The sequence below is a fragment of the Ursus maritimus genome, unplaced genomic scaffold, assembly GCF_017311325.1.
Source record: "Ursus maritimus isolate PB19 unplaced genomic scaffold, ASM1731132v1 scaffold_18, whole genome shotgun sequence".
Classification (NCBI taxonomy): Eukaryota; Metazoa; Chordata; class Mammalia; order Carnivora; family Ursidae; genus Ursus; species Ursus maritimus.
The window spans coordinates 54,216,065-54,243,050 of NW_024424230.1; the positions used below are offsets into that span (position 1 = coordinate 54,216,065).

Below are 26,986 nucleotides of genomic sequence, written 5' to 3' on the forward strand. Positions count from 1 at the left end.
GCTCTCTCTAAAATAAATAAATTTAAAAAAATNNNNGGAAAGAGAAATATAATGCTTAAGAGCTGGGACACAGGGAGCCAGACAGATTTCCCTGGGTTTGAATCCCAGCTTTGCCATGTCCTAGCCCGGGTGACTTTGGACAAGTTAATGCAGTCAGTTTCTTCAACTGTAAAATGAAGATGCTAACAGTAATACTTATCTCAAAAAGCTGCTGTGAGCATTCCATGAATAGAGGTTCTAATGCCTAGAATAGAACCAGGCACACTGTAAGTCCTCAATAAATAAATGTTTTATTTCATCTATGTGTGAAGAAACAGGTCTGCAGTTCAGTGATTTGCTCGGGTCCTGCATTCTGTTGGCAGAGTTGGTGCTGACACCCAGGTGTCCTGTTCTCAGTCCAGTGCTGAGTGCTCCAGTGACATCCAGAGCAGTATGCATACGAAACTAGAATTTTCCCTCTACCATTGCTTTATTACTCCAAATGCCAATGATATTTCTGTATTCTGAATTTACACTGTCCACTCTAAGAGCAGTTTATCAACCCAATTCCCAGATGGAGAATCTTTCCCAAGGTCCCTGGTTACTCTGCTGCTGAGCCAGCTGTCACAATCTTGTGCTGTGAACTCCTAGCCCAGTGGTTCCCAGAATGCCAAAAATGTTAACAGACTCTACCAGGTATACAATCCCATATCTATAATTCCCAAATCCCCAAAGCTCTCTTAATCTGAAAGCTTTTTCATGAATCATATGACTGTAAAACTTGTTCAGACCTGAGCTTATCTAGTGATAAATCACCTGAACTGACAGGAGACTATTTATCATTTGTATTTATCCCTCCTGGTATGTGTATTTTTACAGTTTACTACAGACATACTAATGGTTTTGCTTATAGGATCCTGCCCCAGATCTCAGTTGGGACACCTATCAGTCAGGGTCTTGGCAGGAAGAGATGGGGTGCTCAGCACAAATGAATGAGGAGAGCTTAGTAAAGGGATTGTTAAGGCTGTGGGTGGGTTGAGGGACGAACAGGTATGGTGCAGGAGGGACAAAGGAGGGATTACTTGGTACACCAGGAGCTGTGACTACTTCTAGGTTTGAAGGGCTATGTAGAGAAAGCATTACTGGAATCCAGAGAGAACAGTGTGGGAGCGGGCAGCCATCAGGAGCTAGGGCCTTAGCAGGTGGAAGGAGCCAGCTGGTAGCAAATCAACAGAGAAGTCTGGGAAATAAATACCCAAGCTGGTTTTTCCCCTTCCCTGTAGATGTCTTGCTGACACCTTTCTTTGTGGCACCCTACCTGACACCAGAGGCAAGGGAGCTCAGAGATGCAGACCAGAAGGTGAGCCACTGGGGCCCCATGTGTTAGTGAGGGTGGCAAGGGGATCTGGAGGGTAAAAGGAAGATGTCCGGCAGAGCATGTTCTATAATATCCAATATATGCACTCTACCATGTTTCTGAAACCCCAAAACTCAAGAATGCTTAGAGTTGTATTTTATTATTCAAAAAATATGCCTACATTCAAAAAATATTAATATATACATGTGAAACGTTTTTAGTTTGCAGTTATGATTTACAGTGTCATACAGACTTACGAATCATTTATAATAATTCCTTGGCTACCCTGAAAGATTGGAACTACTGAACAAAAGGGTGCTATCTCCTTCATTCATTGGTTCTTATGTTCATTGATTTTACAGATATTCTTTGTTGATTGCCTACTCTGCAAAACACTGTGGGCTGTGGAGTATAAAGACAAAAATATGACACTAGCCCTTCTAGTAGCTTGCAATTTAGTTAAAAGACAGTAATTAGTTGGAAATATATAATACACTCCTGGGTTAGCAGATAGTTTCATCTCAAAGCTGCCTTGCTGTTGGAGGCTCTGTTTTGAGAAGGGTTTCTTGACCACATGTGGGCTCAGCGGAAAAAAACACTATGATCTATTAGCTGTGTGTGTGATGGGCACAGTAGCGGAGCATGAACATGGTGCATGGTTTTGGCTGACTGTGCTTTAACTGTGTGGCAGAGTGAGATCGTTCTTATCACAGAAGCAAAAGGGTTTTGTTTTGTTTTTTTTTTAAAGATTTTATTTATTTATTTGACAGAGATAGAGACAGCCAGCGAGAGAGGGAACCCAAGCAGGGGGAGTGGGAGAGGAAGAAGCAGGCTTCCAGCAGAGGAGCCTGATATGGGGCTCGATCCTAAGACTCCAGGATCACGGCCTGAGCCGAAGGCAGACGCCTAACAACTGAGCCACCCAGGCGCCCCAAAAGGGGGTTTTGAATTAGGAACACCTGAGAAGTCTTCATGGGGGAAGGTAGAGGGTTTTTAAAGATTTCTGGACGGGAAAATGACAGGAGCAAAGCTAAAGGAAAAGGGCAGGATAGGCTGGTGTGGGAGGGCCATAGGGTTTCAGGAGTAAAAAAAGTAATAGGTGATCAAAGTAGATTAATGAGCACCTATTCTAAGGAGTTTGGACTTTATTTTGTAGCAAGTAGGTTACAACAGGGCTTTTGAGAAGGGGAGAAATTATGTTTTAGGAGAATTATTCTACTAGCTCTTTGAAGAGGGGGAGGATTTAAGAGGAAGGTGGTTGAAAGTCATCTATGTCAAAGAAGGATGGTTGTCACCTAGGCAAGAGATGGTGATGTGAGAACAAAGACTGCAGCATAGGGAATAGAAAGAACAGTTGGGGGAATGAAACATGAGAGACTATGGACTCTGAGAAACAAACTGAGGGCCTCAGAGGGGAGGGGGGTGGGGGAATGGGATAGACCAGTGATGGGTAGTAAGGAGGGCACGTATTGCATGGTGCACTGGGTGTTATACGCAACTAATGAATCATCGAGCCTTACATCGGAAACCGGGGATGTACTGTATGGTGACTAACATAATATAATAAAAAATCATTAAAAGGAAAGAAAGAAAGAACAGTTGGTAGACATTTTGAGAAAGAGATAACGGATGTGGTATAAGAGATCAGAGGGAGAAGGCACAGTGACTCCAGGGCATCTAAAATGTGAATGAACAAGAGAGGGGGTCTGGCAGCTGAAGCTGGCATGAGGGCGTACCACCGTAGTTTTGGACATCTTGAGGCATAGTTTATGGCTAAAAATATTCACAAGGAGATGCCCTGCATGTATTTAAAATTCTAAATCTATAGCTCAGGAAAAAAAAAAATGCTAACGAGACAAATTCCATGCCCAGAAAAAGTTTCACTACTGTAATTCCTTATGGTAATTCCAAAATGCAAAAAGCTGTAAAAATTACATGTTTAAGAAAGCTTAGTGTCAAAACTTATTTGGTGATAAACCTGATCTGAATATATGTGAGGCTATTAAATAGGCATTATTTATCCCGTTTAGGGTCAATTCTTTCTGCTTAGGAAATAATGTTTGAATAAAGGGTGCTGTCCCAAACTACTGGAAGGAAAGTATTCTATATTAAATGGTGTCTGTACCAAATTGCCTTTTAAAAATAAAAAAAAAAAATAAATTCTGAAACATATCTGGCCCCCAAATTTTATTTATTTATTTATTTTTAAAGATTTTATTTATTTTAGGGACAGAGAGAGAGCATGAGTGGGAGAGGCAGAGAGACTCAAGCAGACTCCCCACTGAGCACGGAGCCCAACGTGGGGCTCAATCCCATGACCCCCAAGATCAGTACCTGAGCCTGTTCCGAAACCAAGAGTTGGATGCTCAACCAGCTGCACCACCAGGGTGCCCCTGGACCCAAAGTTTTAGATGAGGTATTGTGGATGTGTATCAGTAATTACATTATGGATTTATTTCACAATTTAAGAAAGTGCTATCTTTGTTTTGATGCATTTAGTACAAAACACAGTAGGTTAACAGGTATGTCTTTGTATCTGAAATTTTTGAAGAATGAAGCATTCTTTGTATATGCCTTTTTCATACACTGATGTTTGATAAATTTTTAATTCACAAAATTGGAATGCTAATAGAACCTACCTCATAGAGTTGTTTAAAGAGCTAATGAACAGGATCCAACACATAAAGCGTATTTTAATAAATGTTAGTCTTTCTTATTCCAACTCCTTTAATCAACAAAATATTTCCTAAGAAGCATTTTGGATTTTTTTTCCTTTCCCAACCTTTGAAAATGCAGTGAAAAGAAATGTCTTGAAAATGTGAAGGAAGTAGCAGAGAGGACCACCATTTCTTGAGAAACTAGCATGTATGTGGTGCTTTTAACCTCATGAGAAGAATATTGTTTTCCCCATTTCACAGATGCAGAAACAGATTCTGAGATGTTAATTAGCATGGCCTAGGTCACCCCTCAGTAAGGGGTAAACTAACTTCTCTTTTCCCCTTCACCTAGGTCCAGGGGAGTGTGAGAGAGAACAGGTAAAACACCCTGTCTGGGTTTGAAAGATGAAGTCATTGTGGGCCTCTCTAGCATACTTCTGGTCCCCTTTTTAAATGGTTAAAAGAATGTTGTCTTTCCATTTGTGCTTAGTTTTATATAGGTAAATATATTTCAGACCCCAAATCATTGAAAATCATTTCTGATTATGTCCCTTTTTACCTGCCTCCCTGCCACACATTTTTCCTCTAAATAAAGACCTCTAGAAGAAAACATGCATTGGGCCCAGAATAATCAAGTCTAATTTTCAGACAAGCTGAAAGCAGTATCTTAATTTGATCAGGATTGGGAGGAGGAAAGGGATGTGGGGTGAGGTAAGAGTCTGGTTGCTGCGGTGGCATTGAGGGCGAGGGAGGGAGATTTTCTGCTTGCTGTAAGAGGGAGTTACCTGCCCCAAAGAAAATCAAGTTTATTGTAATTTGATCAAGTACACAGCAACGTAATCCGGTTCTTCAATTTTTGATGTGGATGCTTTAAATGAGAGAGTGTCACATTTTCTTCCTTTCTTCCCCAGACCACACGTTGTAGACCTGGCCCCTCTCCTTCTCAGTCCAGGCTCCTGAGGCAAGGTTTCTTTCACTCGATTCTTGCTGCCAGGCAGGAAATGTCCCTAGCTGTGGGATAAGCCTCCCCCATTTGGGTGGGGTGGGGGGGATGAGAAAAGGAAAAGAAAAAGAAACAAAGCAAGAAAAACTGCTAGAGCAGCTAGGCTGAGCCCTGAAGGATCACAGCGGGTTTCCAGTTTCCTAGAAACAGGGATCCCCCCCTCCCCTGTCCCCGACCCCCACCGCCCCCACCCCTGTCCCCGACCCCCACCGCCCCCACCCCACCCGGCGTTTTCCCCGCCCCCACACCCCCACTCCCAGCACGGCTTGTGGGCGTGTCTTTAAGTCCCTGCTAATAGGACTGCCCCGCGGGCGGGGCCGGCTTCCCGGGGCGCCCCTGACAGCCGCCAGAGCGAGCCCCTAGGAGCTGGACGGGCCACACCAACCCCGCTGGTGACCGAGTCCCGGTGCGCTGGTCCATGCTGGTCCCCGCCTTTGTTCTCCGGCCGGAGCGGGGACATGCGCGGCTGAGGATGGAAGTGGAGGACTCGGGCGGCGTGGTGCTGACCGCCTACCACTCCTACGCTCGCTCCCAGCCGCCCAGCTCCGAGCCGCGCTGCGCACCCAGGGCCACCACCAGCCACCCGGGCAGCAGGTACCCAGATCGGCTCCAGAGGGAGCAGAGGTTTCCCGGGCTTGGGCTTTCATTTCCCAGCTGTGTTTTCTGCCAGGGCATAAGAGCACCATCACTTGATTGTTGTTTCAAGTTTTGATGGACTGGATGAGTGAGTGTACTGCTCTTTGTATTGTCCTTGATTGCAAGTGGGAAGTGCACGAAGTCTCAGCCGGCAGTGGCTCAAGTCCTTGGCTAGCAGAGGTTAGCTGTGGAGCCGTGTTCTTGATACAACTTGATGATAAATACGCACATGTCTCATTTCTGCCAAATTCACCCATTGACATTGGAGAATTAAAAAAAAAAAATTGGAAATGAGACAAGCAGAAAAGAAAAAAATTAAAATACATTTTCCCAAATCCTCAAATACTATTGAAAGTTTCTTTAGTAACTGTGTGCCACCTGAGCTAAAACAGCTGGAGAGATTCTCTAAAAAGTAAATCTGAGTAGACTTTTAAAAACAATTTTATTTCTAGATTTTCAAAACCATTCAACTGTATAAATACATTGGTATCATTATTTTATCATTGCTAATGTTGACTCAGTGCTGTAGATGCTATTATAATTTATTTCTTTTGGGTCAAAAGAGGTCTATAACCATCTCACTATGTGTGTTTTAGATTTAATATAGCAAGGATCTATGTTAAATTACTCTGTATCAGTGTTTATCTGTTTGATGCAAGATCAAGGCCAACGTGACTTCCATTAACTAAACAAAAATGTTAGACTCTTAGCAAATTTCCCTGGGCAGACAATAGTAAGTGAGATGGTTTGATATCTGACTCATATTTAGGGGAAGTTTTGCTTGTTTAAATGTGGCTATTTATCTACTATGGATCCACTGATGAAGTTTTTGTTTGTTTGTTTGTTTTGCAAGTGGGAAGTTTGAGTGTTGATGTGCTTTTTTGCATCGAGTTTATTTTCACTTACTTTTTCTCATACTTTTATCTTTAGTTATGTGATAATGATTACTTCTGTCTCTTAATCTAATTGATTTGTGAGGCTTTCAACAGATTGTGATTTTATTTCAAGGAATATCCTTTTGGCTAGTATCCATGAGAAGAACAAACTACATTGGCATGAGATCTATGTTAGGCTAGGCTAACAAAGACAATATTGTTTCTTCCAAAAAGAGCAGGTTGAGTGTAATCTTATTTTTATATAAAGACGGTGAGAAAGTAACATTTTTCTTCCAGCTTTAGTAACACATTGTTTTAAAGGCTACTTGAAGATATAAACTTGCATTTGTCTTTAGGGTGCTTTCTTTTCAAACGTAATTCCTGACTATAATTACTCAGATTATGAGTAACTAAATAGATAAAAGTGAGTTCATGAGAAGCAAGGACCTGGTTTGTGCATTTTTAGATGGTCCTGGTATAGCTGTCCTGTCTCTAACTCCCAACAGCTGTCTAGGAGTAATAGCTAGATTGTGCCATGTGGGCCTTCCGAAACTACATCCGTTTCCAAAGCAAACTGGAGGAGAAGTTCCATTAACTCAGCATGTGGTCTTGTGGAATGATAATGCATGAGAGCAAAAGAACTGTGTTTCACAGTTAGTGTTTTATCTTATGGCTGCCAACCAGATTTATGCTGCTCCAAGTTTTCATTTTTGGTGACCGTGTGCACCCTCTCTATAGGAACCTTTGTACTACTCAACTCTCTGATGCAGGAGATAGTTGACCCCGTCCCCTGTAACTAAATCATGAGAGAATAGCTTAATTCCTTGGTTCCCAGTAACAACAATCAAAAAGAGATTCCTGTATTTACAAGGAGCCTGAGGACACCATCAATCATGAGTCTGATAACAGAAATAATCAGGACCCAGTTATTAACCTTTGACTCACTAACTACTGATCAATACTTCCTTTCAAGCCAAGGAGCAAGATCGTATTGTTCTACTTAGGAAGAAAGCACTCTCTCTTTCAAGAATACCCTTTCCTTGAAATTGCTTACATATGTATAACATATTTGTGGAGGAGTGACCAGTATGGACCTAGGAAGCATGGACTATTGTATCATCATTCTTTAGCTCTGAGTAGCAAAGGTTCAGTTCAAAGCAAGCCATCTCCTTATTTTCCAAGCCTGCACTCCATGTGACTTTATGTGCTTTTGGTTTTTTGGGGCCTATTTTTCCCATTAAAATATAATCTCAGTCTCTCTCTGTCCCTCTGTGTCTCTCTCTCTCCATTATTCTCTTTTGTTCACTGTTGTAATCCCAAGTTCCTAGAGCAGCATCTGGCACATTGTGGTAGCTCAGTAAATGCTTGTTGAATAAATTAATGAATTCCTACCAAGGTTATAAAATGGCCAAGATAAAATGGCAGGATTTTTAACAGAAGTCAGTCTATTTGTACCTACCATGTGCCAGCTGCACATGAGGTATTAGGGATACAAGATAAATAAGACAAAGTCCCTGCCTTGAGACTGTGGCCCTTTACCTCTCAGACAAATAAGATTTTTAGAAAAAGCTTGGAATAAGTAGCAACATTTCGAAAGTGAGAGGTTTCAGATATCAATCTGGACTGCTAGCTACTCATTTAAAATAATAATAGTAAAAGAATAAAGGATGCAGCAACTCAGGCCTCTGCTGCTGCCTGCCAGCACTGGCTGAAGCAGAGCAATGGCTGCTCCGTTACATGCCTCCCCCCATAACTCTTTAGCACTGAAGCTGGGTGGCCACTGCAGTTTCTTCGGGGACTGCCCATTTTATTTTATTAAAATAAGTAGCCAATATAAAGTGTACTTGCCAGTTACTCAGGCTTGGGGTCAGGCTCCCAGACCCCACACATCACCTACACCATTGATTACCGTGTGGTCTTGGACAGCTTACTTCAGCTGTTTAGAATAGTGTCCAAGACCAATGAAACATCCAATAATATTTAGATGTATTATTACTGTTATCACTTTTTTTTTTTTAAGATTTTATTTATTTGACAGAGATAGAGACAGCCATCGAGAGAGGGAACACAAGCAGGGGGAGTGGGAGAGGAAGAAGCAGGCTCATAGCGGAGGAGCCTGATGTGGGGCTCGATCCAATAACGCCGGGATCACGCCCTGAGCCCAAGGCAGACGCTCAACCGCTGTGCCACCCAGGCGCCCCTACTGTTATCACTTTTAATCACAGTTTTTGTTGACATAAAGAGGAGAGTAAAACATTTTTGGTATCTATCCCCAAAATGTATTCATGGAGGAAGAAAACTCGAGCACTAAGTATTTGTTAGGAGGAGAGAAGGTAATTCCTTATTTCACAAACATTCTATCTTTACATTCTATTTGTAAAGGATAAAAGAGAATGAAGGATTGTAAATTTTCAGTTCTGTTAAGTAGTTGGGACTGTCTTTACAATCATGTGATTTTTAAAGAGGCTGAGCTTCTAGACCCTTAATCAGAATCCAGAGTGAAAATTCTGACATACATACAAAATAATTTCACTTACAGAATGAAAGGTAGCTGAAGATAAAGCTAGGTGTCTTGTTTTTCAAAGATTTTCTAAGCTATAAATAAGGAATATATATAATATTTTTTGGTGAGTGTATAGTATAAAATGGCCATGAGTATTTCTGATGTTTATTTCATTATACCATAAACTTCCCAAGAGAGAACAAAAACAGAAGAGGAAGAGAACCAGCTCTTCCTCAAAAACAAATAAAGAAGCTTACCAAGGTTATCGTAGGAATTCTAATTCTATAGCGATGTTAAAACTTTTGTAAGGGGATATTGTTTTGTAATATCATAATTATTCATAGTAATGGGAATGATTTGATTAAAATGGAATTAATGATGATTAGAAAATAAATACTTTGTGGAAAAAACTAAATTTAGCAACTCTTAGTGCCATATTCTTCCTGGATGAAAATTAAAAAGACATTTATTTCAAGGTGCCAGCTCTCATTCAAGTAAGTATTTATCTAGTTCTGTGTGAGCTTCTGGACATACACAGGTACACTAAAATATGGGGCAGATACTTCTTAAACAATACTTTTTCTAGAGGATTCAGAAAGAGTTATGGAAATAGAATTCTTAAGAGAGGGTAAGATATTTATGGGTCATTTTTAATGCTATGGTTAAAACCAGAGTTGGTGTCTCTGGTTTCTTTTTACAGTGGGGTCCCTACTGAGCGTAGGTGCCTCCATATGTGGAGCTGTTGGAAAACATCTGGCACATTTCCTTTGATCATGTCATTTGGCTAAACATTTGGCCAGTTGCTCTATCCATTTTTAACTTGCTTAGTTCTCCCAGATCGTTAATCCTCAATATATCCACAAAAATTCAGGGAACTAGGGTGTTGTAGAATCATGTTCGTGAGAATGAAAGTACTATTTTCTTAACTTTTTTTTTTAGATAATATTAGACTTCTAGAAAACTTGTTCAGAGTGTTTCAAGTAACCTTCACCCAGTTTCCCCTAATGTTAACACTGTACTTAATCCTAGTTCATTATCAAAACTGATAAATTAACACAGGTGCAATATAGTTAACTATATAGTCTTTATAACCTGATTTCCTCAGCTTCTCTGCTAGCATTAGAATTTCTGTTGTAGAATTGAATTTGGGATCCCACATTGTATTTAGTTTTACCTCCCAAACCTCTCGCAGTCTGTCCTTATCTCTTATGGCACTTTTGGAGTACTGATTGCTTGTTTTGTAGGAAGTTCTTCAATTTGGATTGGTGTGGTATCTTCTCGTGATTAGACTGAAATTATGCATTGTGGGTAAGACTTCCACAGAATGATGTTGGGCCCCTCTCAAGTGTATCATATTAGGGGTTACAGGATGGTGATCTATCTCATCAGTGTTGATGTTGGCTCTGATCACCTGGTTAAAATGGTGCCTGCTGGGTTTCTGTACTGGTAAACTATATTTTGCTCTGTATAATTAATAAGTATCTTGGGGGAGATGTTTTGTGTTTATGAAATATCTCCTATTTTCTTTCCGAGCTTCCTTCTACTGATTTTTTTTCTCGATTCTTCTACAGTGATGTATTTTCCATTCTATAAAGTCCACATTCAGTATTCTCTCTGACTTGATTGTTTTATCTCCTTCACCTTTAAAAAAAAACCAACCAATTGTAAAAATTGTTTCAATTTTATCTGGTCTGAGTTCATGAAATCTGTTCCCTAATTTTCAAAGTTTGCTGATTTTTTTGGAAGCAAAATTTTATGATAGTCTTTGGAGAAAAATAAGCTACTACATTAAATTCTGTGTTAAGAGAGAGCAGTTGTTTAAATCTCACTTTGCCTGGAGAGTATTACTGTGGCTATTTTCTTAGAACTATGTTTATACCTGATGGAAACATTTTTCCCTTACCAGTGTTCCTGAGATGTTATTCGAACATATGCAGATGTATCATAACTAAAGTAAATATTTAATTTACATGTGATTAAAATTTCTTCTCTTTCTGTCCTTAAACCAAACTATTTCATTTCTGAAGTAATTCCTGTTCTCTGTTTTCTCAATCTGTGGTCTCTAGATATTAGTTCAAACAAAGAATGAAAGTAGAGTGTTGTGGAGCAGAGCAAAGGAAGGAAATAAAATGTTCTCAGAAGAAAATTTTGGAAATAAACTTTATCCATTTAAGTGATAGATTTTGTTTTAAGCCTCTTTGGATGAAAATATAAGGTCAGGCATACCCTTAACTAGTGTAGAAACGCTCCTTTCCTTAATGACTGTCATCATTAAGACAGTATGATTTGCAGTGCTGCCTTCACAACAAACAGCCTACATTGGCATATTGTTGTATTTCTTATACAATTTAAATATTATTTGTTGTTGTTATTTCCCCCCTTATTTTCAGGCAGCCTTGAAAACCTTTAGCAGTACTTTTGTTCTTTCTAATGTTGTTGTTTTTAACATGCTTTATAGTTTACTTTTCATTAGATAATCAAGGTTGTTTAGACTGTGTAAAGGAAGTGCTTATCGAAGGACTAAACTGTATAATCTAACAAAAGATTTTCATAGCATTTATTTCAGTTTCTTTGAGCATTTATTGGTTTGCTTGTTTGCTTTTAGTTTCTTGCTGTGTTCTGGTTACTTGAGTTAGTGAGTTTTGTATAATGTGTCATTTTTTATCACATGAAATTTCTTGTTCATTTCTTTGCGATTACTAGAGGTTGTACTTCAGAACAAAACAGTAACGTATCTAAAAGCTTCAAGCTGCTCTTTTTCTAAAATGGGAACTAAGAGATTGTTTCACTCTATATTCATCTTAAATATCTGGCATTTATGACACATTCTTTCAGTATCAGCTGTGTTATGTCACTCTTCAATAAATGAATATTATAGATAAAACTATCTTTTTTCTGGGCATTAAGTGTCCAAGGGTGGGAGAACATACACTAAGTATCACTTAAAGAACCAGCTGCTTTGTCTCATGTTACTCTTCAAAACTAATTAAACCTATGCATTCCATTTCTGATCCCTTAGATTATTGGAAGATGACTGCCTACAGGCACACAATACAAAGGACAGGAAACCAAAGACAAAGTAGTATGTAGAATTTTTAAAATTATCATGCACTTGAGACATATTTCTACTATTTTAATAATTCTAAGTTGTGGTGCTGATTATCTTATATGTGAGACAAATCTTTAGATCTGTGTTAAATTTTGTGATTAGCAAAAAGATTACTTTTGTACATATGTAATATATAGAGAAAAGAATTCTTTTGAGGTTTCCTGTTCAGTATTCATTTATGAAAATCTATTTATGAAAACACTGGCCAATGCATTTGTCTTTATACAAAGGTCTGTCAGTGTATTCGTATTTTTAGATCTGTAGAGATATCTGACAGGTGCTTAGAAAAAATGTCGAACGTAGAAAAATGACATTATAACTAATAATATGACATTTGATCTCTTGACACTGTTCCCTACCCTCATTATCATACCTAAACATTCATACAAGTAACCAAAGTTAACACTTCTGTGGTTGGAACCAAAGTCATACATAAGTAGCTGGAGATGAACAGCCAAACAAAGGAGAATAAATACAGTTAGAGAAGTGAGGACTAAACTTCTTTCCTGGAAATTTCCTTGACAATAGTAGCCAGAGAGTTTACACCTGTCATGACTTATGTCATGATCATTGTCCTATGATGTCATTTCTTTTTTTTTAAAGGAGTATTTTTATTGACAACTTACTTAGCTTAACATTATCATTTAATCCTTAAAACAGTCCTGTGACGTAGGAAGAAAGTAAGGCACAGAGAAGTAGCCCAAGGTAATGATAGAGTCAGGATTCCCACCCAACCCTTCCAAAACTGATGCTTTTAACCTGTTGTTTAAATCTTAAAACATTATTTAATATATTATGGATTTAGTGTTTTTCTGTCTCAATTTGGTCATAGGTTAATTGAGAGCAGGGATAGTATTACTATTGTATCCCCCTTAGCAAACTAGCAACTTTCACTTGGTTGATGTTACAAATACTCAGTTTCGATATAGTCTTTCCTTTTGAAATTGTTTTTATTCTGTTTCAGTGGAATAAGTATGCAGTGGGTTAAATATGAATGGATATAAATAGTTTGAGAAATTTTGTTATCAGTTGAAGCAAGTACAATGTTAGGAATTTTTTTCCTTTAATTTAAAAGCTAGGTTCTTGCCCTTCATGTAGTCTTAGGTAACAGTATTTTAAAGTAGACAAAGTAGACAAAATGTGCTGAAGAAGTCATTTAATTTGACCAATAAAGTGAGATCTAAGCAATTAGTAACAGGAAATCTTTCTGTGATTTTGGGGGGGCGGCGGCAGAAGTGGGGAAGGACAATTGTTAATCCTTTAACTTGATGTTCTTAGTAACTAGCTTTTAGAATTTTTTTAGTTTTATTAATTGCTTTCTTTAACTACTAAGATAGATTTCTATGGTTAAAAAGGTATTTTTCACTTCATTCCTTGCAGTATGACTCACAACATAAAAATTCTTTTTTCTTTCTTCTCCCTCGGGAGAGTGCCAATAAATTAATTTTTTAATTAAAATATTCTTTTAATTTTAGTATAGTTAACAGATGGTGTTATAGTGGTTTCAGGTGTACAATATGGTGATTCAACACTTCCATACATCACTTGGTGCTCATCATGACAAGTGCACTCCTTAGTCCCTATCACCTATGTCACCTATCCCTTCACCCCCCTCCCCTCAGATAACCATTTCTCTGGTTTGTTTCTCTATAGTTAGGGTCTGTTTCTTGGTTTGTCTCTCTCTGTCTCTCGTCTTTTTTTTTTCTTTGCTTTTTTTGTTTGTTTCTTAAATTCCACATATGAGTGAAATCATACAGTATTTTTCTTTCTCTGACTGATATATTTTGCTTAGCATTATACTCTTTAGCTCCATCCATGTTGTTGCAAATGGCAAGATTTCATTCTTTTTTATGACTGAGTAATATTCCATTATTGATATTCTTTGTTCATTCATCTATCCATGAGTACTTGGGCTTCTTCCATAATTTGGCTATTGTAAATAATGCTAGTATAAACATAGGGGTGCATATATCCCTTCAAATCAGTGTTTTTGTATTTTTTGAGTAAATATCCAGTAATGTGATTATTAGATGGTAGAGTAGTTGTATTTGGGGGGTTGGGGGCAAGGGAGAAGGAGAGAAAGAATCCCAAGCAGGCTCCATGCTTAGTGCCAAGTCTGATATGGAACTTGATCTCACAACCCTGAGTTCATGACCTGAGCTGAAATCAGCAGTTGGAGGATGCTTAACCCACTGAGCCACCCAGGTGCCCTGGTAGTTGTATTTTTAACTTTTTGAAGAACCTCCATATACTGTTTTCCACACTGGCTGCAATCGTTTGCATTCCCACCAGAGGCTTCCTTTTTCTCCACATCTTTGCCAACACTTGTTTCTTAAAATTTTTATTTTAGCCATTCTGACAGGTGTAAGGTGATATCTCATTGTAGTTGTGATTTGTATTTCCCTGATGATGAGTGATGTTGAGCATCTTTTTATGTGTCTGTTGGCCATCTGGATGTCTTCTTTGGAGAAATGTCTGTTCATGTCTTCTGCCCATTTTCTAACTGGATTATTTATATTTTGGGTGTTGAGTTGTATAAGTTCTTTGTATATTCTGGATACTAACCATTTATCACATATGTCATTTGCAAATATCATTATCTATTCAGTAGGTGGCCTTTTAGTTTTGTTGATTGTTTCCTGTGCAGAGACTTTTTATTTTGATGTAGTCTCAATAGTTTATTTTTGCTTTTATTTCTCTTGTCTCAGGAGACATATTTAGAAAAATGTTGCTATGGCCAATGTCAGAGAAATTACTGCCTGTGCTGTCTTTTAGGAACTGCATGGTTTCCTGTCTCACATTGAGGTCTTTAATCCATTTTGAGTTTATTTTTGTGTACGGTGTAAGATAGTGGTCCAGTTTCATTCTTTTGCACGTAGCTGACCAATTTTCTCAACTCTATTTAGGGAAAAGACTCTCTTTTTCCCATTGTATATTCTTTCTTGCTTTGTGAAAGATTAATTGATCATATAATTATAGGTTTATTTCTGGCTTTTCTGTTTTGTTCTATTGATCTATGTGTCTATTTTTGCGATATTACCATACTGTTTTGATTACTACAGCTTTGTAATGTAAGGGATGCCTCCAGGATTGCTTTGGCTATTCAGGGTCTTTTGTAGTTCTATATAAATTGTAGGATTTTTTTTTTGTTGTTGTTCTAGTTCTGTGAAAAATGCTACAACATAAGAATTCTTAATGCAAGTTGAGAAACAACACTCCATGAGAATTAATGGAGCTTTCTTATTTTCTCTCCCAATGGTCAGTCAGGTTTTTGCCTTATCCTGATTTGAAGTCACGCCAGGGACCAATCCAGGTCCTGGACCATACTTTTGTGAAGATCAGTTTTGTTCTAAATCTCGCTCAAAAATTTAGATACTACAAGATAGGTTGTGGCAATCTAGACCGCTGAGCCATGTCTAGTCTTAGTAGCCCTTATCCATCAGTGACCTCGGAGCCATGGATAATACTGACCAGAATTGAGCTGCAAGGATTCCTATTTAGAAAATTAATTCAGGGCCCATTGTAGTCTGGACTTGAGTCATCTGGAGAGGTCAGAATCCGAATGGCCTCCAGGTTCTGTGCACTTGTGAATATTTTGCAAAGTATTCATTTTGATAAACTTCAGCTCTTGGGACACTATGGAGATCGGACAGTCATTTTAGTTATATATAAACAGTGTGGTCCGGACTTCTCTGCTGACTGCTGGGTCTTTAGGAGTCTCTTCTAACTATTCTTAACCAGCCAGGGAGTTCAGAGTGTGTTATAAATAGGAATGAAGAAGCATCATCAAAGACTACTCATGAGTAAGGACTGCTAGGGATAATTTCTGTGGTACAACAGGGAAGCGAAGTATGGAAGTGTCTTGCTGAGAGGCTCATTAAGAAATAACCAGCTTTTTGAGCCAGACTCGGAATTCGTTCTGCTGACCCCTGGTTACCCACTCAGGCCCATAACATGGTCTGATGTTGTCAGGCTGACGGCAAGGAGATCATGGCAGAGGGGAAAACTGACTCTCTCACTGGGAGACATTAAGGGTATAGAAGTATAGAAAAGGTGGCAACAATTAGGAGAATGGCATTTCCTTAGCTTCCTTTCAAACGTGATTACAGCTACCCCTACGTTATCTCACTAAAGTTAACGTGGACAGTCTTGAAAACACACTTGTTGCGGCTTTTCATTGGAATCTTAAAGAAAAACATTTGCTGACCTCAATAGAATAAGCAATTAAATGGGAAAAGAGCTGACTGTAAGTTTCCGCAGATTTTGTTTTGAAAAACAGAGGATGCCTGGCCCCTGTGATTTTTAACATACCACAACTTAACTTCTCTCCCTCCTCATTTATAAAACTCAGTGATTACCAGGTCAACTTGGCAACTGTTTTTGTAAAGTCTAAATTGTGCTTAGTTGCAGAAAGCTCCACTCTAGAGGACCCCCACCTCTTCTGGTTGCTGGAAGCATGTAATTGGAAAAAGCAGGCCATCCTCTGCCTATTTGAAGCTGTGTCATCCTTTGTGGGGCAGTGAGTCAACACCAGCTAAAATAACATGAGTCAGTCACTGCTTAGAAGAAGCCCAAATGAAGCTGATTTCTATTATGCCAATCTTAAACAAACATGAGACTTATCCAGACTCTAAAATAGTTCTTGTGGGAGTTAAAAAAGATTAGCACCAATTTTCTTTAGAGTCCATGGAAGGACTTTTTTATGTGTCTTAAGAAGGCACTCTCTTCAATTAACGAAATTTTAACCTGGTTTATTCTCTCTTCTGTTTCTTCCACTCTCCATTTCCAACATGTTCATACCCAATTCAGATCATTCTTACTGTTTTAATCTGGTTTCAGAGCTATTTAATTAAAATCCATAAAGTTACCACTATAATTTTGAAACTGTTTGCTTATTCTGTTCCAGGATTCTCCAATCTTCTTATTTCTCTGGAGTGTAAAAGATTGTTTTAAGGAGGACTGTGACTGGGGGTAGAGAAATAATTTAGAAGGCAAATGCCATTGTTCAAGTAAAGATGATAAGGGGTTGTGAGAATACAGAGGAAAGGGAGTAATGGATTCTTGGGGAGAAACAAGTAGTGGAGTTGGTATGATTTGATGATTACAATTACTTGGGTTTCTGTTTTGGAGTGTTATTAATTGAAATTGAGAATTCTGGTGAATGAGCAGATTGTGGATGGGGAGATGAGTCTAGCAGGTGAAACTCTGAGCTAAGTGTGTATTTCCAGCTGGTAGTTAGCTGTACAAGCTGGCAGCTTGGGAGGGGAGATCAAGGCTGAAAATTCTAAGCTATTTACTCATGGGAGACTTCCGCATTCAGGAGAGAGTTAAAACTAGGACTGCATGCAATCTGGCAGGAGAGAATAGAATATCTGTAGAAACAGCAGTGGAACAAAGACAGAAACCTGGGGAGCAATGCCAAATAGGGAAGGGCAGAGCATTGGGAGACTAAGAGAATAGGAGCATTCTGGAAGCTGGGGCATTAGTTTCAGAATGAGCAGACAAGGTATCAGGAGTAGCTAGATACTCAGATACAGCTAGACCAATAATGTCAAGACTGAAAATCACCCCTTGGGTCTGGAGGGTGGATAGCAATGAAGATCTTGGCTAGGGTGGATTTAATGAGGTTATGGAGGTGGAGGCCAGTTTGCTGCAGGATGAAGAGTGAGTTTAAGGTGAGGAAATAGAGGCAGCAAGTAGAACCTATTCTAAAAACTCAGCTTATGGGAAGATGCAGAGAGAAAAAAGGCAGACTGAAGGGGGGGAGCTTATAAAAACTTACCCAAAAAAGCTGAAGATTCAGTGAAAGTCAAAAAAGAAACCTAGGTTTCTTTTTTTAATTTAAATTCAATTAATTAACGTATAATGTATTATTTATTGGTTTCAGAGGTAGAGGTCAGTGATTTACCAGTCTTATATAATACCCAGTATTATATACCCAATAATACTCATTGCATCACATGCCCTCCTTAATGCCCATCACCCAGTTACCCGTCCCGGCCCCCCCAGAAACCCTCAGTTTGTTTCCTATGATTAAGAGTCTCTTATGGTTTGTCTCCTTCTCTGATTTCATCTTGTTTTATTTTTTCCCCTCTTCTCCTATGAAGAAACCTAGATTTCTAAAATTCAAGACTTAAACACATTTGGTCCTACTTAAAATCCTTTGATAGTAACATTTTTGCATGCAGGATAAAACTTTATCCATAGCCCACAGCAGTTTATAAGCACTGTTAGTACAAGAACATTTCTCTGTTTCTTCATTTTGGAATCCTTAAGTACCTTCCCCTCCCCCATCAAACAGTAGAGTTTTAACAAATGTTTGCTGAGTGAAGGTACTGGAGGCTGAAATGTGGACATGTGACCTGTCCTTGGGTTGAGGAGCAACCAGGGAAGTCTTCCAAAATCTGAGCATCACTTCTTCTGTGAAGTCTTCTTCCCTGGCTGTCCCCCCTCAAACCGAGTTGGTCATGTCCATTTTGGTGCCTTTTCTACCTCTTTACATTCTTCTACTACTGCACTTAACCCACTACTTAGTAGCAGTACTTCCGTAAAGGCCAGGAGTTTGTTGGTGCCCAGGGCCATGTCTTGTTCATCTCAGTATTCCTGGCCTCACACGGTCCTAGGTACATGTATGCTTATTGAGTAAATGAATAATTCACTCATTAAATAGTAATAATCTCAAATATATGGTGATATTTTCAGAATTCGCTACTTTTGAATTAGAAAAGTATTACAAGTGTTAGAAATCTTGGATTGGTATTCTGACCTTACATGCTACCTGCTTTCTCAGAGTCCACTAAATTAGCCTTTATTCATAGTTTAACCTAAACTCTTGGTAATATGCTATGAAGTGAAGAATAATAAATAAAAATCAAAACTGGTAACAATTGTAAATGAGCAGTATGCCTTGACACATAAAACTTAGAAAAGGATAATGAATAGAAGGTAAACATACCCTCCATTGTTTTAAAGATTAAATTTTGCTTGAGTTATTTCACTCATTAAAACAGGAAGAATTTAAACTCCAATTTTCATAATAAAAGTGAAGTCGAACATCTGTTGAGCCTCTGTATGCCATATATTGGGTTCAGGGACTACACAAATGGTTAATAGTCCTTCAGTGAGAATAGATCAGCTGGTTAACAGGTTATTTCAGCTGCTTTTGAGGGGCAGCTCCTTCAGGGCAGAAACGCTGCCTCTCCCTCTGTATCCCTAGCATTAGCCCACTGGCCCAGGGTGGACACTCAGTGTTTGAATGGTGAGAAGAACGATTGAGGAAAAGTGTGCAGGGTGCTCTGGGAGAGAAGAGAAGGTGTCACTGCCACTTGGGGTTAAGTTGGTGAGAGTTAGATAGTGGGGTTCTGGAGGAACTTCTGGAGGAGTTGATAACTAAATTAAGTCTCCAAGAAGGACCACAAATGTCCAGTTATAAAATAAATAAGTCACAGGGGTAAGAATTCCAGCATAGGAAGTACAGTCAATAATATTGGTAATAATGTTGTCTGGTGTCAGATGGTCACTACACTTAGGGAAGTAAGCATTTCATATGTATAGAAGTGTTGAATCACTATGTTATACACCTGGAACTAATATAGCACTGTATGTCAACTAAGCTTCAACAACAACAACAACAAAGAGAATGTGCACAATTCATTAGGAGGAATGAGAGTGGGGAAGAATCTTTGGCAGAACAGCAGGAGGGAGGAGAAGGTGTAGCAGCCTGCAGCCAGGTGCTGGTGTCCCCGCGGCTGGCTGAAGTGAGACTAGCCAGGAAGGTAGAGGACACTGCGTGCGCACTATGGCCGAACCGCTGAGGGTCAGGCCAAGCTCAGTTCACACCTTTTCTTCATTTGGATAACAAAGGGGTTCCATTGATGAGTTGACTTCCAGGGAACCTTCAAACACTTAAATTCTTTTATTTTTCTCTCTTATTAAGCTGGAAATGAAGGTAATTAGGTAATCCTAAATTTTTAACCAAAACATTGGCTTTAGACCTGTACTAATTGTATAATAAAATATATCCCCATCTCATTTAATTTTGCTTGTTTAGTTGATCTCTCTCTTTGCTGTCTGTGCAGTGAGCATGGATTGTTATCCAGTGTTAGTGGACTCAATTAGTGGACTCAATTACAGTTTGGTTTATTTCAACCAAGCTACCCAAGCGAAGGTATCAGTATATCAATAAGATGTTTGTCTTTCAGTCTTTCTTTGAAAAATCAAGCCTGTCTAGTAAGGAGAGCTGATTTTTCAGATGATCATAAATTAATAGGAATGTTGGATATCATTTCAGAATGCCACAGCATTTTATTGCATTTTTTGTTCAAGCTTAAAGAGAGCATTCATTAATAACTAACTTTTCAGTAAGATAAATTTTATCAATATTATATATACTAGATTTAAATATTTCTAATTATATTGGTACAAAATTAGAATAAATTTAATACAATTTGAATAAATTAGAGACTTCCCAGAGGCGTGTGATCATGTTGTATATTTTCTGTGGTTTTTAATAGTCCAACAAACACACACTCTAAAGGAAAAAAAAATCTGTTTTACCTGTTTCCTCATTTCCTGCTTTTGAGTTTTTTTCTGGAAGACTAAGTCCCCAGACTGAGATATATCTGATGACTTATTGCAAGAATGTATTTGTGAAGGAAATGGTCTTAGAGGCTGGACAAGAATTTTCTCTCCATCAACAACCCCCACCCCTTCTCTTCTTTCTCTTGCTACCTCACCCTTCTATCCACTACTGTGGAGAGAAAATTATGTAAAGACAGTGATCCTAAAAATCTCCAAGGTTTCTGAAGACATACCTCCAAATTTTTAAAAATCTTTTAATAGCCCCTTAAAAACATGAGGTGTATTCAAATACAGAAAAATGCACAGTTAAGTAAGTATTCAGTTAGATGACTTTGACCCTCATAACTACCATCCAAAACAAGATATAGAAGTTTCCATCACCCCCTAAATTCTCCATGCCCTTCTTCAATTACCCTCTCCCTGCCAGTTTCTTACTTCTATCACCATAGATTAGTATTGCCTATTCTTGGAAGTTACATAAACGAATTTTGTGTCTGCCTTCCTTTGGTCAGAGTAATGGATTCTGAGATTCAAACACATCATTCTGTCAGAGTCCAAAAGTGGTAATAATGTATATAGATGCTTTGGTAGCTTTATTATTTTACATGATTGTCATCCAGCTGCTCCAGGTATTGTCTGTTGCATATAAGAGGAACTAGGCAAGAGAGCAGGTTTAAGTTAAAACCCATCACAGTATCAGACTCTAAAGACTCATCTCTCCTTGGTGGACCCAGGCAAAATTAAGATGTAAGATTTATTTTTGGTGCCTGCTCACTTTGCTTCGGCTTACTGGAGCCTTCCTTTTTCCTTCTAGTGCCCCCAGGCAGGAATCAGATGATTCAATCAAGTGGCAATTTGCTTAACACTTGTGGTGTTTTACCTTTTCAAAGCATATGTAGAATTTTAAAGAATGGTGAACTTCTAGGTCTCATTCAGGGAACAGAAGAGCGTTCTTTAGGCAGGAAGTCACACAGCGCAGTGCACATCATTTAGACCAGAGACCGGCAAAGGTTTTCTGCAGAAGGCCAGTATTTTGGGTTTTTCTGACCGTTTGGTCTCTGTTGCAACGCTTTTGGTGTTAGCATGTAAGCAGCAGTAAATAAATCAATAGATGTGACTGTGCTATAATAAAACTTTGTTTACAGAAACAGGCAGCGGGCTGGGATGTGGCAGTGGGCCATAGTACTCAGACCCCTGATGTAAACAGCTTCTTGTTTTGTGTATTTGTGAGGCTTGCGTATCAAGCCCATCATAGCAAAATACAGAGAATTATTTCTCCAGAATATATAAAGTCGAATGGAACAAGAGGTTGCGCCTGTTACAGTCTCTTATTTTTCAGCGAGGACACTGAATTTCAGAATAATAACTTTTCAAGGTCACAAAGAGTCCGTGGAAGAGCCTGGACAATTCAGAACTTTGAAGTCTTTAACTAGTGTTCTTTGCCCTATTCAGTTTATGATGGATATGTGTCACATTACCTCAGGTATACTATTGGATGGACATTTGGGGAAACTATCTCAACTCATATACTTTAAAGGAATAAAAGAGAGAGAAACAAATAAGAATTCCGATGGTAGCATTCTGGAAATTCAGAAAGAATGAGACTTATACAAGTAACAAACATATTAATTAATGGAAAAAAAGCCAGTATATTGAGCACTGTATCCAAAAAATTGTTTTAACAATATTAAGCATGTGAGAGAAATAAATTAAAAATTTAACTGAGAAAATAGAGACCCCTGGATTTTCTTTCATTTAGTTCACTCATAGATTTATTCTTTCTCTTTCAATTTTTTTTAAAGCTAAACTTCACTGAATGTCTTCTCTTGTTGAAGGCACTGTGAAGGATCAAAGCTAATAAGACAGAGCTCCTATGCTTGAGGGGCTTAAAAGGGGGCTCAAGGCAATTGGGACCCATGTCTCATTTAGCTTTGTAGCCTCTGGAGAGAACACAGGATTTGCTTCATAGAAGAAATGGTGTTTGGATTAGGCATGTGAATATATATTGTGTGATGTGGGTATATTGGTGTACGGATGGAGGTGTGGAGCAAAGAGATGGTGTAGGAAGGGGCCAATAATTCCGCTTGAACGTATTGAGAATTGGTGAGAGAAGTAGTAACAGATTCTATACACATATTTGCAGGATTTTATGTGTGAGTTGGGGTTGGCTCAACGAATGAGTTGAAGAGATACCAGTTGCTTCACCCAAAGCAATGAAAAAATAAAAAATAAAAATGCCTCACTTTGGGAGGCTATCTTCAACTCTTTATAGATAACCATATAATTTATTGAAGTAAAGCATTAATTTTGAAAGAATCAGACTCAAACATAAACTTTATTCTTTTAGAATTCTCAAGGAATTTATGTCATGTCCCCCCGCCCACCCCAGTCAAATAACTGATAGAAACTAGCTTACACATTGGAAGCTGACTTAATAATAATCGTAAACATAGGCCAGAATCCTAGTGGTTCAGCCAGAGTACCAGTCTTCAGACTTCACATTTAGTAAAGCTGTAGACAGCTCTTACCCCCAGTTAACGTGCCTTGCCACTGGATGACACAGCTGGGTATTGTGGATGATAGAGTTTTAGCAGTGTGTGTACAGGAGGGATGCAGGGAAGGCTGAGAGAGAAGATTCAACTCAACAGTAATGAAAACCCAACCCCCGTAGGCATTTTGGTAATTCCATGAAAGCAAGAATGTTACTAAGAACAGATTTTGGAGGTCATCTCAAACTTGGTCAGCTGCAGTTAAGCCCATGGCTGCTGGTGTAATGGAATGCACCCCTGTTTGTTTTGGGAAAGGGATAAAGAGATTCAGTTACAGATTTTCTGCCTTCCTGGAATGATGCTACCCTTAGAATAGAATTCTCCACATACCCAAGCATGATTGGACCTGAAATTCAGCAAATATTCCATTAAATGATCCATCGGTACCTAATTTGGGGAACTATTTTTTCATCCAGGCTCTCTCTCTCTTTTTTTTTTTTTCCTGGCGTTAGGAGGAATTTACTTAAAGCCAAATTATGAATAGATTTGTCAAAATTATTTGATTAACTGTTGAAGCGAGGTAACTTTTCACAAACTGAACATATACAGTATATACTGTCTTTTAATTTGGAATTACTTTCATTACTCACAGATATTTATTTATCTATTTATTTGATTTTTATCTATATATTTGAGAGAGAAAGAGAATTACTTTCATTACTCACAGATATTTATTTATCTACTTATTTGATTTTTATCTATATATTTGAGAGAGAGAGAGAACACATGAGGCAGCATGAGGGGGTGGTGCAGAGGGAGAGGGATAAGCAGACAGGACGTGGGGCTTGATCCCAGGACCCTGGGATTATGACCTGAGTCGAAGGCAGACGCTTAACCAACTGAGCCAGCCAGGCGCCCCTACTCAAAGATACTTAAATGAAAGCAAAAAGTAATATATTTTGCTTTCTTGTTACTTCTAGCTTGGAGACTTGAGTAGTATTTTTAAAAAAAATATTTTTCGTCATGTAGTTCTCAGTTTTTTCAAGTCATAGAACTTTTTGAGAATGAAATGAAAGGTTTAGGCCCGTGTGAAAAGTACACATATGCGTGTTGTACAGATTTGCATGCACTTTTATGTAATTCATGAAGCACAGGTTAAGAAGATGTTGGTCAAATTGTATTTAAAATTTCCTTTTTTCCCCACACCTTAACTTTATAGCTCTCATGACCATTTTTATATCCCAAGAGAGCTGTGTTTCCTTAGTACCTAGAGATTAGCTTTGACCAAGTGGAAGACAAACTCACTATAAAAATAGCACATGGCCATCCTAGGAACTGACTAGAATGCCTGCCCTGTGAGAGGCTGCTGTTCATTTCTGTCTCCCTGTAATCAGGATACTTCTGGGTGGCATTGGCCTCATGGGCAGTGTCTGTGGCTTGGGCATTTCGGGCTAATGTGAGAAAGCTGACTGGGCAGAGCCTTGAGTGCCCTGGTTTATGCTTTAATACCTGTATAAATAGGATATTTCTGTTCTCAGAAGTGAAAAATGTTGGCATCAACATTAATGAGATCATGGCACAAGAAGGTGCTGAGTTTTAGCCACTTCCAAGGAAGGCATAGAGGAAGGAAGTCTCTCAGTATTTCACACATGAGGAAATTACACGAATTGTTGTCTAATAAGAAGACAAAATAACTCTTTCGGCCCTCACACCCACAGTCCAAGGCCCTTTTCCTTATTGGGAGTCTGCTAGGGCTTTTCTCGGATCCCTGTGCGGGTGTGTGATCTGCACATGAGACCACCAGTCCATAGTCTTGTGTGCCAAGAGTCAGAAATGTTTGTTTATGCAAATGAAGCATTTCTGAGATTAGGGATAAAGCTTTTAGTGCATATTTAGCCAATATAATCATAACAATGTGAGGCAAAAATGTTTAAGCTAAAAGTCAATCAGAGCGAACAGTTGATCTGATCTGTTTGCACATCATCTATTCAGTAGGCCGCATTACCCTGAAAATAGAGATTGAAGAAAAGTTAGCTGAAGTCTGAGTAGTAAATTAGTAGTGAGTCTCTCTAGGAAAGTTGGAGATAACCACCCTCTCCTACAAACATTCCTTGGTAGCATTATCTGACAGATTTCTGGACTGGACAAATATTCCTCCCTACTCAGAGTTTTATATGCAGCCTTGATTCTATACATCTTGTTAATCAAGTAGTTTATAGGACATTTGAGGTCCCAAGGGTCCTTAGGAAACATCTAACCTTACTTTTCCAATGAGGAAACTAAGACGGTAAGTAACTCAAGCATCCAATATTCTAATATTTCTATACCGTTATTTTACAGGAAGGATTCATGACATTGTCTCATATTGTCCTCTTGTCATTCCTTCCCACATACCATGTGGCATCATAACATAACCTTCCTCTATCCACAGACTATCAGATGTTGTGTGTGAAACCAAACATGGGTTTTATGGGAATACTTGGCATCCATAGATTTAGGAGCTCACTCCTTCTCGAATGTTGGGATAGAAGGCATATTTAGAGTAGTGGGATCAGCCTGCCCTTTGAAAAGGAGTATTTTAATGCTGGAAGATGTAATTATTTTGTACTGACAGGTTATTCTTAAGTAGCAGTTGAAGTGTACATAGCTTCAAAGATATACCCTCCGTGCACATTTAAAGTTCAGAGAGGACCTCAGGGAGGAAAAAGTGATATCTTCAAAATGTCATTTTTATTTTTTTAATAATTCTTGTTTTCTAGTTTTATTGAGACATAATTGACATAGAGCGCTGTATAAGTTTAAGGGGTACAGCACGATGATTTGACTTACCTGTATTGTGAAATAATCATCACAATGAGATTAGTTAACATCCATCATCTCATATAGATAAAAAAGAAAATGAAAAACAGTGTTTTTTTCAAAAATGCCTTTCTGATAAACTTCAGCCCAGGTCTCTTTTCTGGGTTCCTTCTTCTGTCTACTGGACTTTTCTGTTTGGAGAAGGCAACTTAAACTCATCATGCCCTTGAAAGTGTCCTGACCTCTCTCATCTCTGGGTCTGTATACACAATAATAAATACTAATGTTTATTTAGTCCTTCCTTTAAAGCTGGCATGGGTCCAAGTGCTTATGTGTATTAAAGCCACAAGGATTTTACTCCTAGGACGTAGGTACTATTTCGCTTCTCATTTTGCAGATTGGGAAAGGACACAGAGGGTAAGTAATCTGCCCAAGCCTAGTGTAGTGGCCTCACTCCAAAATCTCTGCTGCTGCTGCTTTTTTTGAAAATTGTGGTAAAATATACATAACAGAGCCTGTGCTTCTTAACCACAACATTCTGTCCCCTTTTTACACACCCTGCTTCCCTTGCCTGAGGAGCCTTCTCCCCATTCTTCTTTGGCCCATTAAGACTTATCATCCTTGGTCACAAGTTACATTGTCTAGAAAGCCTGCCCTAGTACCTTTAACTTTTCTCTTCCATCTTGCGCCAGTTTATCTCCTTTGTGCTCCCGTGAACCCAGGCCCACTGCAGCCCTTGATTTATTATTCCTGAAATAATTATGATGTTGCTCTGTAGCTGCCCCCTGCCCCCATACTGGACTGCAATCTCCCTAAGAGCTGGAGCCATTATCCTTATGATCTCAGTACCCAGCAACGTGTCTTGTAAATGTTTATGGAATGGAGGGAAGGGGACAATGTATGAATTTTCTTCTCCAAAATTGGAAAACAAAATAATTAACTCTGGTTAGAATTGATCACAGAAGACAGTTTCTTATAAAATAAGAAATAGAAAATGAA

The 26,986-nt window shown here is 38.7% G+C and overlaps 1 protein-coding gene across 1 annotated transcript in view; it reads left to right on the forward strand.

The window, feature by feature from the left end:
* Positions 1 to 5,347: 5,347 nt before the first annotated feature.
* ARHGAP28 (Rho GTPase activating protein 28) overlaps positions 5,348 to 26,986 on the forward strand; it is a 199,904-nt gene continuing 178,265 nt past the window's right edge. Inside the window, exon 1 of the mRNA XM_040632704.1 lies at positions 5,348 to 5,590. Coding sequence (XP_040488638.1) covers positions 5,415 to 5,590 — 176 coding nt within the window. The 5' untranslated portion in view covers positions 5,348 to 5,414. The remainder of the gene's footprint in view (positions 5,591 to 26,986) is intronic.